Source organism: Myiozetetes cayanensis, unplaced genomic scaffold (genome assembly GCF_022539395.1).
Source record: "Myiozetetes cayanensis isolate MyiCay16 unplaced genomic scaffold, myiCay2020 scf1, whole genome shotgun sequence".
NCBI lineage: Eukaryota > Metazoa > Chordata > Aves > Passeriformes > Tyrannidae > Myiozetetes > Myiozetetes cayanensis.
The window spans coordinates 55,399,770-55,420,180 of record NW_026086604.1 but is presented as its reverse complement, the minus strand read 5'-3'; the positions used below and the strand labels follow the sequence as shown (position 1 = coordinate 55,420,180).

The window sequence follows — 20,411 nt, the reverse complement described above, 5'->3', positions numbered from 1 at the left end:
ACAAATCAATTTGCATAATATACTGAAGCAGATAAGTATGAGTGTTAACAACTCATCCCTACTATCCTATTCAGAACTAACTAAAAACAAGATCTCCGTGAAAATTAAATTTTATCATCTAAATTTTAATTTTGAAATAATCAGTTCTACAGCCTATGAAAAAAAAGATATTTTCTGTTTGGTTTTTTTTTCCCCTTTTTCACCTTAGAAAAACAAATGGCTTACTCAAGTTCCTTAGTCAGCTAAATGCCTGCTGTGGTATTAGCTGAAACAACATGTTAAGGGTGATTTGTCAGGAATAACATCGAACTAGGCATAGGCTATTCCTATTTTGTGCACAGAGGAGGCTAGGTGACATCTTGAGGTTTTCTAGATCTTCTAACATACTCACAACTGGATCCAAACTAATAGTTTAAATCATTATCTCAGTTTGCTATATTCCTTATCAAGTATCGCTAGTAGTCTGGTCCAGAATCTCTCTGCTTCCAATGAAAAGAAATAATGAGCAGAAAATCTATTCCTTCCCCTAGCACAACATATGAGGCCGCTGGAACTTTTGGACAACATATTATTATATTTCCTCCTGAATCAAAGGGCCTTTTCAGCTGAGTCCAGGCTTTTATGAAACAGTGTTAATCTTATGCATATTACAGTTTCCAAGTCTACCTGGATTTTTATGATATTTATTGATTTGAGTGGGAAAGTAAGCAATTACCAGCATTATCTCTTGTATGCTGAAATTAGATATTTTCATGAATGATACTGAGCTTCTGACTAAGTGTATGTCTTCAGAAAGAAGAGTAAGAGGATCACAGAGGCCTTATCAAAAATTTTGTACTCTATTCAAACCTGGGTAAGGTCACCTGAATGAGATGGAGTTACTCAGGTTTTGTACTGTATATTTATTAAGATCTTTCTCTTCTGTATTTGCTCTTTATATCCCCTGAATCTTAAAGTAATCTTAGAATATATAAACAGGAAAAACTGAAAATTTTAAAGTCTGATTACTGCTATTAATTATTTTTGATGAATATTCTTTAATGTTTTACAGCTACATTTAGAGATTCTACTCTGTTCCATATTATTAACAAATTACCCCTTTTGATTTGATAGTTTTTCTATTATTTGTGTGTTATTGTCTTTTCTCCTCAAGTCACCACGTATAAAACTGAAGTAAAAAATTGTATTCTATGATATCCTTTGTCTTATCTATTTCTTCCAGTTCAGCTTCACTGTAATTCTTTGGGACAGCTGTTTCAGTGTTTCTCTTTTCGTGCTGTAACAATAAATGCTTTGGAATTCTGAGTCTTTCTTCCTCCGTAATAACCCTATTCAAGCCCTGAAATTTAAAAGAGGAGACATAGGAACCCATTCCACTGTTCTGCCTTGTCCCTTCCATACCCTAAGCTGGGGTATGAAGTTATGCTGTGTTTAGGGAGATTATGCCATTCTCACAGTGGATATGAAACTGGCTTTCCACCTATTTTCTTTTAGATCTCACTCTTGTATGATCTGGTGGTAAGCTCCACTGCCAATATGTCCTTCTAAAGCCTATTTTTCTCATTCTCACTGCTGGGTCACTGTTTTACCAGGATGAAGCTCTTCATACAGCAATCAAAGTGCTTCAGTAACCACCTTTCCTGCCATGCCAGTTCACCCAGGCACTGTCACGTGAGGTTGTCATAATGAGACTGATTTAGGAGAGACGGTGTCAGTATCTGAAATGTGTATGCGAGGGGAAGGGGGCATTTCACTGGTGCTTTACCAGGGACCTGATGTGGGACAGCTGGGAAGTATATTCAAATTGGAACCTCTTTTTTCTTGTGACTTGAAGCTGAAATGTATTCATAGAAACCAAGAAGACAAAAAGATCAAACTTTATTGATGGTTATTTCCCAGCAATAAATCAGCATCTGAGGAAAAACTGCCATTTTCCTCCTTTTCCAACGCTGTAGCTGTTTTGAGAAAAGTTCATCAAACTTTTTATTTTATTTTATTTTTTTTTCTTTTTATTTAATATTCCTCTAGCCTGCTAAGAGTTATAGGAGATCCAATTGTCATGGCACATATAGTAGCACAGAAAGAGGAGGAGAAGAATCATCACTCGGGCAGACAGAGATTTATGTCAGCTACAGAAATGTCTCACACAGACCTAAGAAAAGACTATTAGGTTCTTTCTTAAGAATGAAGTAATCAAAGCACAAGCCTTTTATTTGCATCAAAGACTTTTTTTTTTTGTTTTTGCACTGGCAAGATGTGGAAGGTCAAACTGGCTATGCTGGGCACTGCCTGGGCCAGGCTACTCCAGGTGTGTCAGTGTTGTATTGCAGCCTGCAGCATTAATGTATCCTTTGATTCATACGCAGAATCAGGTATTATTTGTACTTTTACAATTGAAACATTTTTACCCAGTAGCTGAACACTTAAGTATCAATTTTAGAACAGCTCTGATGTGCAGAGTGGAGCTGCATATGTTTACATAAAGTTAATTTAGTCTGAGAAATCTACGTGTATGAGAATCTTATGTGACAGGGTGATAAAGAAAATGGGCTCGATGTTGTCCATGTCCATGATTTTTGCAACTCAAATTGAGAGCTCTATGGAATAATAAATACCCATGGTTTTCCACACAGGAGGTGTTATTTTGCTGCTGGGCAAACAGTACTATTCAGCTGACAAAAGCAAATATATCAGGGCTCCTTGAACCTAGATTTAAAAGTATGCACAGAAGCTTGGTATCTGACAGCTGTGTGGTTTTACAGACTTCTTGCCACTCACCACAGTTACTTCAGTGTTTTCTATTTGGGGATGGAATAGAAGTGTAGACCCCTGCTCTCCTCTCTCCCTCCCTCCTTCCCTTCCACCTCTCCCCCCATTACCCAGAAGAAAATAAAACATGAAGACTCTGTCACTGTCAGATTATATTTAATAATTTATTATAAGGTTTAGTAGCACAAAAAATAAATGAGAACATGGAAGGTATATGAATAAATGATGCAAAGCAGAAAAACGCATGACTGAGAACATTTACAAAACAATACACATACATATGTCGTTGTATGTGTGCATATGTATATATTCTGCTGAAACGTACAGAAGAAATCACACAGAAATTGAACAAACAGACAAAAAAAATTAATCCTTAAAGAAACAGAACTAGAAGGCAGACCTGAGAATTAGGATCTACACATCTTTTGGCCTTTTACAAATCTGCTGAATTACTGAGGACAGGATCCCAGTAAATGAAGGTGTTACCAAGATGGCTGCATACTACAAACTGTGTGCCTGGCCCACCTATGCTTGGTTCCCCTTTTCTCTTGAAGTGTACTTAAAAATGTTGCTAGATATGATGAGTATTTGGGTTTTTATTTATTTATTTATTTATTTTTAAAGGGGCTAGTGGCAGAGGCATCATAAGTCTACCTACAAATCAGGTACCATTTCTACTCAGCTGGCTAGAAAGGAAGCTGACATTGAACAGCACATTTTGCGTTGCCTTCTCCAATGGAAAGCTTTCTTCACGTGCATGGCAAAATAGGAGTCTAGGTTCTTCTGATAATAACATGGACACAAGGCTTCTCTTCGCTATTTGAGCAATAATAGCGTCATTCAGCTAAAAACCTAAAATCCTAAACTAAAGTGTCCTTTCAACTTATCGCTGAAGACTTAAATTGTTTACAATTTCATATGCCATTAGAAACCATCTTATTTTGGTTTTGTGTACTCCTGAACAAGGACACATTGCAAGGGATGTTTTTTGTTTCCTTATTTCACTTACTGAAGGTTTTCAGATATATAAATGCTTGCATGTGAAGTTGATGAGGATACACAGAACGGTACTACTAATAAGTTGGTTTATTTCCTGAGTTATCAAATGTCATAGCAGATAGTTCTAAGTTGTACACAGCGTTACAAATAAAACCTTGTAGCATTGGGTCATTTCTTATGATCCCATTGGTATTAAACAGGTAAAATGACAATGCAATGGATTGGATTACACAGAGGTTCTCAGTTGGAATCGTGACACAGAAATACCCATAAGCTGAGAAGATGGTATTGTTTCACTGGTTATAGAGACAATCAAAATACGTCCCTACTTTACTGAGGGTAAAAAAAAGGGGGAGAGGTTGAAGTTAAGTAGCTGGAATACCAGATTGTTACGATTATTTCTGGTAATGCCCTTATTTCTTTTCCATCTTGGTACTTTTAGCTTGATTTTTCAAAACAATTGCTTATTTTTGAGATTGCAGGAAGAAAACAAAATCTGTAGTGCACATCTTTGCAGGTATTTAATCTGTTTTAATTCAAATTCTGTAAACATATTACTTCTAACAGGATAATCCACAGGGAAAATCACATCACACATAGCATAATAAGAACAATATATTATTTTTTTTTCAAAAACAGACCCAAAACAACAGCTTCATTTTTGTACCATAGTAATATCAGTGAACAGCAGCTGAACAAGAGACCGATACTATTTAAAACCAAAACCAAAACAACCCAAAACGTATCAATATTCTCACTGATTTAAAAACTAGTAAGCTACACACAAGAGAAACTTCCAAAAGTTCAATTTGAAATGTAATACTAAAACTCTTTAAATATTTTAGAAGTCTGTCAGAATGGGACCCAGCAAGAGTTTGTTTGTTGTTTGGATTATGTAATTATACTTTCCAGTGCAAAATAGTACAAACTATTGTTTATTGCTGTTTAGTTTCAATATTTACCATAGATTTGTCCTATCTTTCTGGAAATTTTTAAATTTCTTTTGAATAAAATTCATCAATTGTAATTTGGAAATTTTATTTTGAACAATTACTGTGCTATTTCATGCTGTACCAGTCGCTCAAACAGTTAAGAGGCAGAAAAAATAATCAAGGAAGCAAAATGACACAAACATGGATAGTAATCAGCTCAACATACCATCCAAACTGCAAAATAACTCTGTAGTTGTTTTAAGGTATTAGAAACTTTGCTGAAATGAAAGAAATATAATAAAACGTGTTGTCATTAAAAAAACTGCTCTTGAATACCTTTAAGGGTATTCTAGCGTAGCTACCTTCTGTGTGACTGGAAAATGAAAATCTGAGATTAAAGAGAAGTAAAACCTTTTACGTAACAATAAAATTAATCTTTTATGCTGGGTCAAAAATGTAAATGTTTAAGTTCAATTTTTAAAGGAAAATTCAGTGATTAACAGTACAACTACCGCCTTTAAAGGGCGTAAACTCACATCTCGTTGAGAAAGACTTCTGAATGTAGGAAAGACAATCAACAGTTTGGATGAACAGGACGAATAATAAACTCACAATTTACGAAAGAAGGTCGAAGTTAGAACCTGTTATTTTCTTTTTCATTTCAGATACTTTCCTTTAGCTTAAAGAGCTGCTCTGACACTGATATGTTCATGATACTGCTCTTTCTGCTTGTCTTCTGCTCTCCCATGGCTGTGCACCTTGGGGTAAAACAATGTTGCTGTGAGGAAACTGACTGCTTTAAGGGCTGGACCCACCAAGGAACACAAGAAACTGGGCTCCAAACCCCCACATTTGGCAGGGTAGTCCTCTTTCTGACTTGCACCTGCCCTAAATTCCCAGCCACCTTTTCTGTTAGGCCCCTAATTTTTTTCAAGAACACTCAGAAATAGCTTGTTCTAACCGTGCTGTGCAACTTAACCACCTACCCCCTCCCCAGGTCTTATCCCAGGACTAGGAGACAGCAGAGGACTAAGGCAACAAAGCAGGCAGAACAGTGCTACCAGCATCTGTTAGTTTGCTCGTGAGAGATCCAAATAAGAAACCTTACTTCAGAAAAAGATTTCAGATTTAGAGGATTGTTCAGAGGATTGATTTCACCACCAGATTAATTTCTAGTGGTTTTTTTTCTTTTTTTTTTTTTTTAAGAGGTGAGGAGGATTATTTTTTTTTTGTAATCATAAAGATGCCAGGCACCAGGACTCTGATTTTTAAATTTTATTTTTAAATCTTATGTGCATCATGCTCCTTTAAATCTAATCTGCTATTGAGATATGTGAAAGTTCAAATCAATAGTATTTATTTACAGTAGTTGAAGCTCTGCCTCAGTGAGTACTCCCTAGCGCAAATGAAAGACTTATTTCCTTTAAAGCTGAGATGCTCAATAAGACTTAACTCCCTAAACAGCTTTGTAAGCCTGACATTAAGGGCTCCTTCCAAAAACATCTCTGTCTGTCTACAAGATAGGTGCTAAAATATTCTTTTAGACTGCAGTCCCCAGGAGTAGAAGCTACACGCCAAGTTCTCAGACTGTGTTATCTGACGTGTAAGTAAGGCAACATAAAAGACATTTCCAACACTCACACATTCCTGGGGAACTGTTTTGGGCTAGAGCACAAGATCTACCTTCATAACCATGCCTTACTGGGATTTGGTGTCAGGGTATGTGGGCTCAGGGTGGTCACAGTCCTTTTGATATCTAGTGCAAAAGGTTCCACCTTGAGGCTAGAGACCCACAGTAGTCTTCGGAAATGGGACCAAGCTTTTCACCATCCTATGAAATGCTGGTTCATCCAGCATCCTACCTGCCAAATCAGCCAGCAGATGGGAGAGCGTGGCCCAGTTCTCCCCCAGCCTGCACCAGACACCCCCCACCCCCACCCCCTTGCTCCCTGAAGTGGCACAGAAACAACTCGTATTTTAAGGACGGAGAAGAGCCTGCAGGACATTCCTTCAGCAGGAGTGTCCTTGTGCCTGCTTTTGCCCATTACCTTTTTTTTTGTTCTTTTCTAATACTAAAATGCATTAAGAGTTATGAGAAGAAGATGAGCATCTGGATAACCATGGGATAAACACATGATGAGTTTGCCAGCTCTTCCTTTAAAGCAGAGGAGACTCAGGAACATTGAGATAGCCTCACCTATGGTACCTCAGAGACTACTGAGGCAAGCTGCCACCATGCCATGGTACTGTGCCATTGCTCTGACTAGTTTCTTGGCCCTGATTAGGCTTGATTTATAATGCTGTATATTTACCTTACTATTTGTGCTAAAGTCTTGCAGTTATATATCCCTACATACAACTTAAGACACAGTGTTTGAGCTAGAAATAGTAAAGGAAATGCAAAAAGCTATCTAAGGCAAGTTTCTAAAGAATAATATGTTTATTACTTCCACGCTATCCACAATGTTAGCTGGTGTAATTAGATAAAATAAGTAATATGAATTACCAGCAATGGCTGACGTATTTCTTCTAACCTTATGCTTGCTTAAAATGAGAATGTTGTAGTTTCAGAAAAAAATCATCTCAGTGGTTCTAAAGGATATTTAACACTTCTCTTAAAAGTTTACACAATTAGGTTGTTACATTAAATAATTTGTAGTATTAACCAGTAAGTTTTATAAAATGATTTAAGTGATAGCTTATCATACTAAGGTATAGCCAAACAAATACACAGTATCTTTCTTTTTTTCCCAATACCTTTCTCTATTTGTGCTGATGTCTGTATGTCTATTTGCAGAGAGAAATTTGTTAGAAATATTGACATGTACTAAAATTAATTCCTTTTCCCCTCTGAAATAAGACTCTGAAGCAGACATTTATTATTTTCTTTTAAATTTCTATAATTTACCCAAGAATGGTAGAATGGGAGGACCTTTCCCACAGAACTCTGTCAGATCATTTTGTAATGAGATGAATAAAGGTTGAGAACCTATTTATGTATTTTTATGCATCATAAATGAAGATATTGCTTTTATTACCCAGAATTTGATCAGCCATGAAATACTCTAAATCATATTATTAACAACAGCTGGCTGCAGTAACTTTCACAAAGCTGTGTGATAACAATGGTGGTGCATTGTGCAAACCACTATTTTTTCAAGCACCTATATTGCATAATACATGTTAGGCAGACCGGCACTTGGTTATTCCAGCCAGGTGAGGGAAGATGAGACCAGCACTCCTGACTCCACTGTTGTAGAGTAAATTAGTGCTGAACACAAAACATTGTTTCCTGCTCCTGATAAATTCAGAAGAAGTTAAATGCTTCAGGAAACTGTTTTGCATTCTACATGGCCCATTGCTGTGTGCTTAAACGTCTGTTAATTGCTTCATAATATTTTTAAAGATTACAGAATCTGTTTTTATTTTTGTTGATTTCTTACACTGTTTTCAATTTCCTTTCAAGAAATTCTCTAGCTTTCTATAATGATGCTTTTCAAAGAAGTAAAAAGAAATAAAAGCTTAGTGTGTGTCATTCTTTTGTAGAAACTCCTAACACTTTTTTTTCTGTATCGTCTGTTTTTCCTTGTAACCATCTTAAATCAGAACAATTGACACAAAGCAGTTCTGGATATCTCCTGTCACAGCCTGTCATCTGTTGAAGCTCAGGAAATGCAACAATTAACACCAACAAGGACAATTTTATTTTACATCATTTATTCTGTTGTAACTATAGGAGCAGCAATGAGAATAAATGTTTAACTGAAACCTTTATTTTTGTTACTGGTATGGAATTGCTAAAACAGCTGATTAATTTTGTTCTATTTTCTATGCCCACTGTTGTCTTGCTATCATAAAATTAAAAAAAAAAAGTCTGAAAAAAAAGTGTAGCCTAATTAAAATTTAACATCATTCATGTCAAATATTCTCACAGGAAAAAATCTACTGTAGAATGTATTAATACACTTGACAACCCCAGGATTTTAAGAGAACACAGTAAATCTATTTAACCTCGTGAGCATTTATGTAAAGCAACAAAAAACCCCAATGAAATTAATTCTTTAGGATTTTGAGTGTGATATTTAAAAAGATTAACTTCTTCATATTAGGGAGCATGTTACTTTTTGAGCTTGCATTTAGTTAAAAAGGAAATATTGTCTCTGTTACAGCTTGCAATATCCATAACAACATGGACATTTTAAAATGCTTTAATTATATTTAATCATACTTAAACCTCAGTTCCTTTCATATCTGTTTTAATCATGTCTGTAAAAATCTGTCAAGTCGTATATGCATGTAAAGATGTGAAAAGCATCTCTGCAAGGTGAAACTTCTATTTTCTTTAATAGCACCAATTCACCACTGGATTGTACTACTTAGGTTTCTAAGCATAATGCCATTTCAACACTTGCTGAATACACAGAGCCTTCACCTATCACCTTTTACTGTCTTGTAAGGACTTGGACAGAGAGGACCTTGTTACAAAAAGTGAGTCAATATTCTGACATTTCTTTCATTCCACCACATGCCTATATTTGTTTTCAATACACTGTATCTTTTTCTCTAAAAAAAAAAAAAAAGGAAGAGCATTTATTGATACTATCAAGAACAAACACAACACCCTTCGTGGAGTGCAAGACTTTAAAACTGCAGACTTAGTATATCCAATCTTACATCCAACCTTTGTTTTTAAAGTTATGCCATTACAATGGCGTTGCACAGTCACTACCTTCATCTCACAAAACATAAACAGGCATACTGACCAATTGCCTGTGGTGAAAAATGTAAAATTCTAATAGATCATGTTGTGTGGTAAGTGCGTTTGGAAAGAGTCACAAGTATTTGGATGATGTATGGAAAAATGAAACTTTCCACTGCTGTTGGATCTGTTCTTGTTATCAAACAGCAGCTTCTCACAATTTCTCCCCTGTCCAATGTATTCTGTGTGTGGATAAAAACCACACTTACTCCTTTGCAGCAGGTATAAAAAGGAGCATAAATACACTCATATTAAACACTAAACCAGAGATTAATTGGAACTCATTACTCCTTCTTTTTTAGGAAGAAACAGTTTTAAATAATTCTGTATTTCATGAAAAAAGCACAGCCATTCAAGACACATGTATTTTCTCACCCTGCAGTTTACCAGATGAAAACTAGTACATGTGGCTGGTGAGCTAAGTCTGAGTAGAGGTTTATATGCTGCAGGCTCATGGTCTTTGTCAGTTCCTAGAGATCAAATATCTCAAAAAACCCCAGTACTCTTCATAGCATTGCCCATTTTACTGGAGAGCTGAACAGGCACGAAGTTAATTCCTCTTCCTGATAAATTCGATACAGAAATATGATTAATGATCCATCTTTTTTTCCTCTTTGCCGTAAGTAGGTAAAGGTCTTCACAGACTGCCTGCCCATAGCAACTTCTAAATAAATGGGTGCCTGAAGGCTGTATTTTGTTCTTAAATTATTGCTATAGAGAGCACTTTAAAACACTTCTGCCCTCCAATACTCAATTTCAATCCCTCCTTCTAGCAAAGTCCTATTATCTTAGAACAAAACTTGATTAGAGTTTTCTGCTTCACAACAGGATTTCTATGCATGTGTCATGAAAAGAAGCATTTTCCAAAAATGTCATTTTGTCAAAACTAAAAAGAGTAGCTATTGTCAACATCTAACAAAATTCTTTGGTTTGTCAATATATTTTCAAGCTTTACTTGTAGCTTTTGTGGAAAAAAAAAAAAGAAGTAAACAAACCCAGCAAAAAACCCCAGCAACAGAACTTCACATGGAACTGATACACGTGAGGATCTGGAATCACAGCCTGTCACAGAAAGTAAAGCCTAAATATTTACTCAGTAAAACAGCAAACTCCATGCAACAAGAGATTCTCCTTCCTTTTTCCTTTACCTAGGCAGATAAAATTGTTTTAAATGAGTATAGCCACAGACTATCAATAATAACATGTAACTGTTTAAAAAATGTGACTATTCAAGTTCCTTAGCACCATTTGATGATTTATTACCAGTCTCTTTCGATTTCACCTTTTCTGCACCAAGTGACTTCAAAATCAAAAGTGCCAGCATGCATCAATCTATAATATTCACAGTTAAGATATATTAGTAACTATATTTAGTAACACTGTGTGCTATTTGTTCATAGAGGTTATCAGGGTGATTTTTAAAAAATGTAAATCATGGTTACAGTTATATATTCATAACACATCCTCAGAACTGAAAGGAAAGCGAGAACGTTATTTTATTTCTTCTATTTTATAACGTACTAATGTTAAGTTCCATTTGCACCAGCTGCACCTGGTTACCACTGAAGACATTTTGTTGCCCTTCATCTCTTCACAGCTCATTAGCTGAAAACAGAGAGCAACTCTTGGGTCAGGAGCAGATGTATTATCAGTGTGCCTTGCACATGAAGAAAGCCGAGACTTGAACAGGGTCCCATGGGGTCCCTGGGTCTGTTTAAAGGCCATTGTAGTCTCTAGGCAGGCAGCTCTACCATGTGTTCCAAAAGACAGTTTTCCTTCTGGTGGAAACACTAGGAGCTGTGCAAAGTAGCCTCAGTAGGGCATTACTTAGATTATCAACAGGCATATGCCAGGAATTAAAGCAATTCCATGAAAACAGAATTTTCTGGCAAACTGTTGGCACAGTGTCTGCCTGGTTATCATGGAGCTTTTCTGAGGAACATCTGCAGAAGCTGTGTGAGTACACCAATGTTACAGCAATATCATCTGCTGTTCTGGAATGGCACTAATGGCAGCATCCAATGGCTGCTGAATACCTTTGTGCTTCAGGTGTCGGGTTTTCTCAGACTGTGGTGCAGGACACTGAGAAGTTGCATCTTTATTTTAAACTTTCAGTGTGCTTGTGTTTAGTCTCCACAAGAAATAGTTCCCAAAGGGTCAGATTTGCTTTTGATTGGTTATGTTTTCTAGCTCTGTCCTGGAGTTCAATATTCTGTGTATTGCTACAAAATGAGACCTCACAGGTATTTTATGAATGTATGAGTTAAGAGAACGATTTTCAATTAAAGCAAAATATTCAGTAAAGCTGTTATGCACAGCCAATCCCACCTCCCTCCCCTTTTTTTGTGTGTGTGTTTTCTTTGAAAATAGCATCTACATTTTCAATAACTAGACAATATTCAGGTACTGCACAGGAAGACAGCCAAAGACAGCAACCGTTCCCCAGGAAATGAAAAGAGCACATTATATAGATCTTATGCTTTTTATCTAACCACAGTTAAAGTACTAGATTTAGGATTTAGTTAGGTTCTTAAAGTTCATGGGTTCTGGAACTATAAAGCAGTTCTGATATTCTCCTATTTAGCCTTTTCCCCACTTTTGGACTATGTAGAATATGTAACTATTAAATGTCTAGTATTCAAGTCACAGATGAAAATAACTACATGGACACAGCATTGAAATCTGTAGAACATACTTAAAACCTAATATAAGGAGTTTTAAACAAAATATGTATAATTTTAGGGCAAGTGGAAGAACCTCAGCAGCAAAAGAATAACTGATCAGTTCCCCAAAAGGCGTATATTCGGCAAAGCTACATGGAATAACAGAATTAAACCAGCAGAATATGTATCCTTTCGTATCACATTTTGCATTTAACATTTGCAAACTGGAAATTTTCCCTAAACAAAATGTCAACCAAATTTTTTTCTTAAATGAAAGTGTGAATGAAGCTTCCTTGATGGGTACAGCTCAGAGAGCACCATAGGTACAGCTCCCTGACAGCGTGGGAGAGCAGTTTTTCACTTTAGCTTATCAAAATACTCTCTGTAGGGAGCTGTTCTATTCCTGAGTATGGCAGCACTGTGAGAAGGAAAAGAGGTAGTGAACGAGATGAGGAAAAAGGGGAAAAATAAATAACGGTGATTGCAGTGGGGTAGAAGTGCTTCATTCAAGTGGATCACAATGTTTTTTTTTATTCAGCAGCTGTTCACTGAGGTGTAGAAAGCTGTAAGTCTGCAAGGTCTCTTTGTCAGGAAAATGGTTGGAGAAAAGCTGAACATACTGTATCAGTAAATGCTTAATCAAAAGCAGAAGTTTCTTCTATACCTTTTAATACATATATATATATGTTTGTGTGCATATATAAAACAACCCAACAGCATTTTTCAGTTAAATTATGGTACATAAACCCGATTGTTTCATTGGAAAAGAGTCTATGTGTCTCCTCCTTGATACGTTTCCTCAACCTGTCCTGAGAAACAACCAATGAGATGAATCTCTCTGGTAATCATGGCAATCGTTTCACACTGGGAACAGAATACAAAGCTGCTCAGATCATACAAGAGGGCAGATTTTTCTCCTCACAATTTCAAATATTTCAGGGCATCGCAAGGAGAACATAAATATTTGATAACACTTACAAAAATCTAAATGTTCAGAGTAGATAAAACTCGTTCCCCACCTAGAGGTATGCCTTCCAACTTATTCCCTCATTACTGATTACAAACACACCTACTACAGTTCATTTTTCAAAGACGTCTTCCAAAGACAGAAAATTTCCATTGAGACGTACTCATCCTCCTTTTGAAAGTAAACAGATGCTTGACACGTGATCATACAAGATACAATGTGCATCTAAAACAGAAATTTGAGAAGGAAACGGAGAAAATCAAAGTAATGCTGACCAGAAAGGCAAGACCAGAGCTCAGCTCTACCATATCTGGCCAAGCCGTGGCACAGGCGGTCACCAGCTGGGGTTGTGGCCCACTTTTATTTGTCTGAAAAACAGTTTTCCCGCTTTTTAAAGTCAGGCTTGCAGGTATGGTTACCTAAATAATTTGCAAATAAGAAGACATCGCAGCAGTTTTGAGAACAAGATTGTGCTGCTGATATGGATGTTCACAGCTCTCAGGGGCATTATGAGAATTGCACAGGCATTGTAAGGGATGAATTTGTGCCCCAGGAATTTAAGATTAGAGCTGGACCAGGCAATAACCTTACCTTAACACATCAAACCCTATTCCCAACAAAACATATCAGCCTGATACTCTAGTATGTGTTGGTGTTTGGTTCAAAAAACACCCAACCACCCTCTAGGGTAGTGAATGATCTTGTGTGAGAAGGTGACTCCCGCAGCACTGACGCTGCATCTCGAGTTGGTGACATTTCAGTGACTCCAGCGGGAATCAGTAGGCTGCAGTAAGGACCTAAAAAGGTTACAGGTGAAGACAGGCTGGCCTGCTGGTGGAGGCGGGAAGGAAGGCCCCAATGTCAAACTCGCCATCGTGATGGAGCCCCAGAATGAACCTTCTCCGGTCATGCAGAAACCTTCACATCAACCAACACAGTTTCATTTGTTTCCACCACTTTTTCACAACACGAACATGTCCCCCTTCCTCCCTCCCCCCAGCCCCCCAAACCCCTCCTTTCTGAACATATCGACAAAAGGAACAGCAAAATAAATAAATAAAGACTTAGCCTCTGCTTCGGGGAAGCCGCCTCTCCAGGTTTCTGCATTGGCGGTGACCCGGCTGGAGCTGGTAGGCATCAGTTTTCACGGCAAATGGTGGGTGTGGAGGGGGCCAGTGGCTCCCTGGCCCTGGAGGCAGGCTCCAGGCTCAACTGTCTGTCTCAGCCGGACGCCCCCGGCTGTCATTGCACCAGCCTCGAGCCGTAGCTGAAGGCGTAGCTGCTGGCCAACGAGAGGGACTGCTGGTGCTCTTCGTCCTGCTCCGAGGGGTAGCTGGGAAATGTCTGCGCCCGGGACACCTTCGCTGAGCTGAGGCTGTGACCTGGAGTGAGGGAAGACATGAACACAAAAGATGTCACTGGGGGGCTTTGAAGCCTTTCACCATGGAAACGGACTCGGATGGACTAAGTTTATACAGCCCCACTGTGCCAGGGTGTCTGGAGACCAGCCATGCTGCATTGGGTCCCCCTGGGGCTGCAGAAGAGGGTATTCCCTGTGGCTGAGGGCACAAGTGATTGATGGATTCCTGACAAAGGCAGACCCAACTCAGGCATAATTTAGGGTCAGAATTTTTTTAAAATTCTAGAGTGTATATTTTCTACTCTATAAGTCTCAGTCATGAGACTTAGAGCTCACAAATGCTCTTTTTTATCTGAAGCACTGCTCAAGCGGTAGAAGTAATGCCAGAGGCTTCAAAGGGATTAGTCCCACAAATGCCGCTTCATGTGCTTACTTGTCCTTCAAACAGGATGCAAGTTTGTCAGGTAAACACAGCATAATTGTCATTTCAAAATGCACTGGAGGTGGAATATGGTGCACATGGCAGAATACTGGTTGGGAAGTGGACGTACAAGATATTTTTTCAAATGGGCTTGTGAATCTCATTTAACCATGACTTCCAACAACAAGATGGGAAACCATGTGTGAAAAGCCAGTGATGAAATTCAGGTGATGCTTATGACCCAATAAATATTGTAACTTTGATCATTTTCCCATCTCAGAATACCCTTTTGAAATTGACATTTAATTAGTAACAAAAAGGAAACTTCCAAAGTGTGTATCTTCATGCAATACATAGTCTTTTTTTTTTTAAATGTATATTGAAGCTTGGATTTAAAAGGGTTTTGCATAATGCTTTTAAAAATGTCTTTAATACATGTATTATCTGTAGGAATGCAGAATTCATATTTTTACTTAAACCACAGAGATATTAAAAAATAGCTGAAATAGTATAGACACAAACAGTAAAGAATTTAGCTTATGTTGAAATGTTTATAAACAGTCAGCAGCTTTCTAGACTGGCTCAATAGTGCCAACCACGAATAATGTTCACTGGATTTGGGAAAACTTTGTCATAACTTGCATTTGGAAAAGTTTGATTATGACATGTTACTGATTTCCTCATGAAAAAAAATCATGACTTCTACTGAACGGAGTCTATCAAGCAATGCTTGGACCAAGAGAGCAAAAAACCCCAAGTAAATGAAAAAGAGAATAAAAGGTACATCTTAGTGATGCTGGAGACAATAAAACTAGAAACTGAATTTCGAAGTGACATGTCAATGGTCATAAAAATCCCTTTCATAGCACAACCAAACAGGACGAATTTTTAAAAGAATTTTTACTATTTGTCAAATCGACGTTGGCTATCAAAACTTGACTGAGATGAGAGGTTTAAATGTTTTCTTCTTCAAAAAGCTTTTGCATCAAACTGAATTAAAGTGTAACAAGGCAAAAGCACTGATAATGTTTGAGAATAGTTTTAAAGGTTTTATTGCTTTGTCCAGCTTTTAACCATGATATTAAGTAAAGCCTTCATGAATTTTTTACTTTTATTTGGGATTTGCATCACTGTTATTGTGAGGGGGTTTGTTTTTAATTTAATGCAAACCTAAACATAGGAAGTTGCAAGATTGTAGGGTTTAATTTTGTGTTCCATATCTGGCATTTTTCCTTCTAAGGATGTAAAAATTTTTGTTTTCTTATTACCCAGAAGCTAGAATCATTGTATTTTAAGGGCCATAAGGAATGGCTAAACCAGCCGTATGATTTCCTATGTAAAATTTGTCTCTTTCTTACTAGTAAAGATAAATAAAATATGTCAAGGTATATTTAACTCCATTCTCTTAATGTATTTTATCCAAAAAAATGTAAAACAGCCCCTATGACAACAATCAGAAGTAAGGAAACTTACCAGCCAAGGGAGTTCCCTAAATCCAGGCCTTTTTTTGTCATGTGCTGTATCTCATATAGCTAATTTAGAATTCACTTTTGTAGAATAGTGCAACTTTAATACAGTGATGAAGAGAGCCCCTACTAAACTAATTTCTAGCTAAGGAATTAAGGGAGTCTCTTAGAATGTAATTGACCCTATTAGGTTTAAAAAGGAAATTAAATTCAGCTCTTTCATTTCTTGTATACACGCCTCAAAAGTTAGCACATCCTGTACTGTTCTTTAAAAGAAAATTTCTAGCTGCTAAATCTCACAAAAGGGCTGATTTTAGCCATTCTGTAACCAAAGCGGTTAATGAGGATAAGTGACTTCTCTCCTGACTGCTAGGATATGTAGTGAAAGAGCAGAGAGACACATGGACCCCAAAAATTTAAGGCACGCTTAATGGAGCCAAGAGGTCTAAGACACATGGTAGATGCTGAAGTTGAACAGTATGATGGCAACCTACGAAAATAATAGCAAAAAGAATAGATGGCATTGGTTCAAATGAAATGAGAAACCTATGGGTAATAGAGAATTTTTGAGTTTAGGAAAGAAAGGATCTATGCAATATGCTTGCTTTCAACTTACATTTTTTTAAAAAAGCAATTAATGATGTTAATACACTTCAATAAATGAATAAAAATTAATAATTGTGGCAAAATAATATCCAATGGTTCCAAGTTGGCTTAAGACTTCTAAGTAGTAAGTTCCCAAAATTTTGGAGTTTTTTCCAGCTTTTTATTAAAATTCAGTATATCACATACTGAAAATTCTTTTATTTGCATTCCTACTAAATATTATTTTAATACTCATACAGCTGATCAACCTCATGGAGTATTAGGTACTACAGTGTCCCCAAAGTTAGGCTTCATGTCAGCAGTAAGGATTTTGAAACTAAAGATACAGGGGAAGTTTTTGCAGTAAAGAATTCATAGCTTTCTAAACTTTTGGCTTCAGTCATATTCGGGCTCTAAAAGGTTTAGAGAGAAGAAGAATGCTGTTTGTGGATTTTTCAGCTCTTTTGTACCACAGCTGTTTTCAAGAATACAAAACCAAGTCTTGTCCACAATTCTTCTGAAGTCAGCATAAGATGAATTTGATTAACACACACTTCATGACCGGAAGACACCAAGAGTACTGGAAGAGTTTTTTTCATGTGGCTTACAGAGGAAATGTTTTTTTTTTTTTCTATTCTAGGACAGGACCTTGGAAACATGAGCATTATTCAGCCTACTTCATCCTTTATTCAAATTTACTCTCAGGATTATAGAATGCAATGAAGCTATAGTCCAAAGCAATTAGGTATGAATGATCCATCAAGAAAATTTAATGTAACCCAGCAAATTACACTAAAATTAGATTTTTCCTGATCTTAATTATGTTGGAAGCAGAGGCAGTATACACAAGGATCTTATTTCATGGCATGGTGCTTATTTATAACAATTCTTTAGAGGAAAAACCCAATGGTTTCCTAGTAACAGCAGTGACTGATGTACATATAAGTAGATCGATCACAACTTCTGAGAGAAAACTTGCAGTACCCAGCTAAATGAAAAGGAAAAAAAAAAAAAAGAGGAGAAGAGATCCAGGGAAAAGCTTTAAAAGCTCCCTTACAGCTGCTTATTGGGAGATGTTTCTCTCCATTTTGAATTCAGAATTTAAATTCTTAACCAGAAGGCAGGTGCTGAACTTTTTTCTTTTCTAAATGAAATAAAGGTCACACTTTCCTTTTCTAATACAAGAATTCAAGGGATTCTCATCTGATGTTCTTTGGTTAGAGCGCTCATCTCTGATGTACAAGTCCTGTGTTAAAATTCCCCTCTGCCTGTGGGTACAGTTCGACATTGCATTTTCTGTAAAAAATCAGCTGAAAATGTTCCCTTTCTCCTCTGTACCGACACTGCTGTTCACTGCCCCTCAGTTGTGCCATTGCGACTGAAAGACTGCTTTGTAGACTGAAGGGCTTTGGTCATCTCCTTTGCAAGAGCCCTACAAATCACTGTATTGGCAAAGCCGAGGACCAGGAACAAGCAGCCAAGGGTAAGAGATTGGCAGGGGTTTCTCAGGCTGGTTTTAGTGCCAGTTTGTTTGGCGAATGATGACCCGTGGGCAATGTGCAACCAAACACAGCTGAACGCAACTGCCACCGGAATAATTACGTGACTGAGGAAGGACCACTTTTGAAACCCTCTGACTAAGCTTTTCTAATACAAGATCTAAAATAAGTTTACATTTATGCAGTACAATGATTAAAAATTAATAGAACCAGAGACTCCAGTGTTTCAGCTTCTGTTGCAGGCCTTTAATTACCTCATATGAGATACTCATTGGGCAAAATAAAGAAAGAGACTTTTGCAGCTGCACAGCAAGCTTTCATCTGGGATTTCTTAACCTCTGAACAGATGACTTTACGAACAAAAGGATGTAATTCTAACGCAGTTTTATTTTTCTATGTAATAATAATACATTTATTTTTGAAAATAAAATTTGACATTTCCATTTCCAAGATTATGAGCACAAAACTGAAGTCATTAAATTAGAGCCCATTGGATATCTTTATTAGTACTGTGTTTTGTACTGGGAGTGCTCTGAGACTTCATGAGGACAAGAGTTCTGTGATTGCTATAGATGTTTCTATAAATGTTACAGAAAAACATGGTTGCTCAAAAGAAATTTCTGTGAATCAATCAGTGCAAGCTAGGACCCAATAAAGTGAATCACTTATTTCATTGTAAAGCAATCTTTTCTTTTTAGAAATATTAATTGGAAAATTCTGTTGTTCACAATAAACAGAACAGTCTGGAAAACACATAAACGAAGATGATGGGATTTCATCCTTGCACAAAGGATAGTGCAAGGAGGTGGAAAAAACCCAATTAGCTACCAGATGTTTGAGGAATGAACATTAGTAAGAAGGAGTTAGTTCTATGTTGTTTCCTCACACAATTCTCATTGAACAATATAAATGTAGCTCTTGAGCCAGAAAAGTTCACAAAACTAGTACCAGTCTTTAATCTAGGTTTATATTCTCTATGGACTTTCCCAACAGCAGCAAAAAATCCTATTTATACCAAAGGAGGCCCACAAATTGCACTGAGGATATTACTTGGATGGGGAAGCATGTCTCAAAGTGCTTCAACCTCTGATATTCTTTGCAGCATTTTTGTTAAGACATAGGACAAAGTGGGGAATGCACTGTAGCTATGCACTGAAAGCCCACTAGAAATACTTGCTGGAAAAAACTAAATTATTATGACTGCTTGTTTCAGATGGAAGCTTTTATCCTCCTTTTTTTCATCCTCCTTTTTTTATCCCCCTTACTTCAATCTCAAATCAGTTAAGTGGCTATTATTGCATCAAAAAGGATACTTTCATTTAAGGCAGAAAATAAATGATTGCTGCTATCCTATTTATGAATTGATACTGGTTAAAATTCTGCCAACTCTCCATATTGAATATACAGTGTCATCTATTGAGCTAGTGATGACAAAGCAGCTTTTCCTTTTCTGCTGTTAGATGATTGGAATAACTAAAGCAAAGTTTCATAGCAGGACAAACTGCTACAAAGCAAAACATTTATTTTGCAGTAATGATGCACTTGGATTGGAAAGGCATTAATTGGTACAGCAATTATTATGCTGTCACTCACAAAAAGATGCAATGGAAGGGAGCAGATGGAAACTGAAAAATAGCATAAACTACATTACAGCATATTGATTTCCGTACACTTATTGAAAGTGAAACTGTGGGCCTGTTTCAGATCCAAATGAAGAAAAACAACTTTTCTCTTGAATTTAACTACAGTTACAATTAAAACTCCAGGGAGCACAGGTGAGCATAACTTTTACATATTCTAAAATAATTTTAGATTTCATTTCATCGAGTATATATCTTTCTGAAGGGAGAAAGAACAGCGGTAAACTTAATTTTTGAGACAGATTTTTAAGAAAATGGTTTAGTTTATTTATTAGAAATACTTTCAAATAAAATAATTTAAATTGATGATAACATAGATAGAAAACATATTAAGAGAATGAATGCAAAACT

The 20,411-nt window shown here is 36.8% G+C and overlaps 2 protein-coding genes across 2 annotated transcripts in view; one reads left to right on the top strand and one right to left on the bottom strand.

Moving 5' to 3' along the window:
- The window catches only part of CD226 (CD226 molecule), a 29,305-nt gene extending 26,713 nt beyond the window's left edge, over window positions 1-2,592 (top strand). Inside the window, 2 exon segments of the mRNA XM_050329513.1 lie at window positions 793-853; window positions 2,533-2,592. Of these exon segments, the coding sequence (XP_050185470.1) occupies window positions 793-853; window positions 2,533-2,592 (121 nt within the window).
- A 5,250-nt stretch (window positions 2,593-7,842) lies between these two features.
- DOK6 (docking protein 6) overlaps window positions 7,843-20,411 on the bottom strand; it is a 254,260-nt gene continuing 241,691 nt past the window's right edge. The window contains exon 8 of the mRNA XM_050315022.1: window positions 7,843-14,471. Within this exon, the coding sequence (XP_050170979.1) occupies window positions 14,332-14,471 (140 nt within the window). The 3' untranslated portion in view covers window positions 7,843-14,331. The remainder of the gene's footprint in view (window positions 14,472-20,411) is intronic.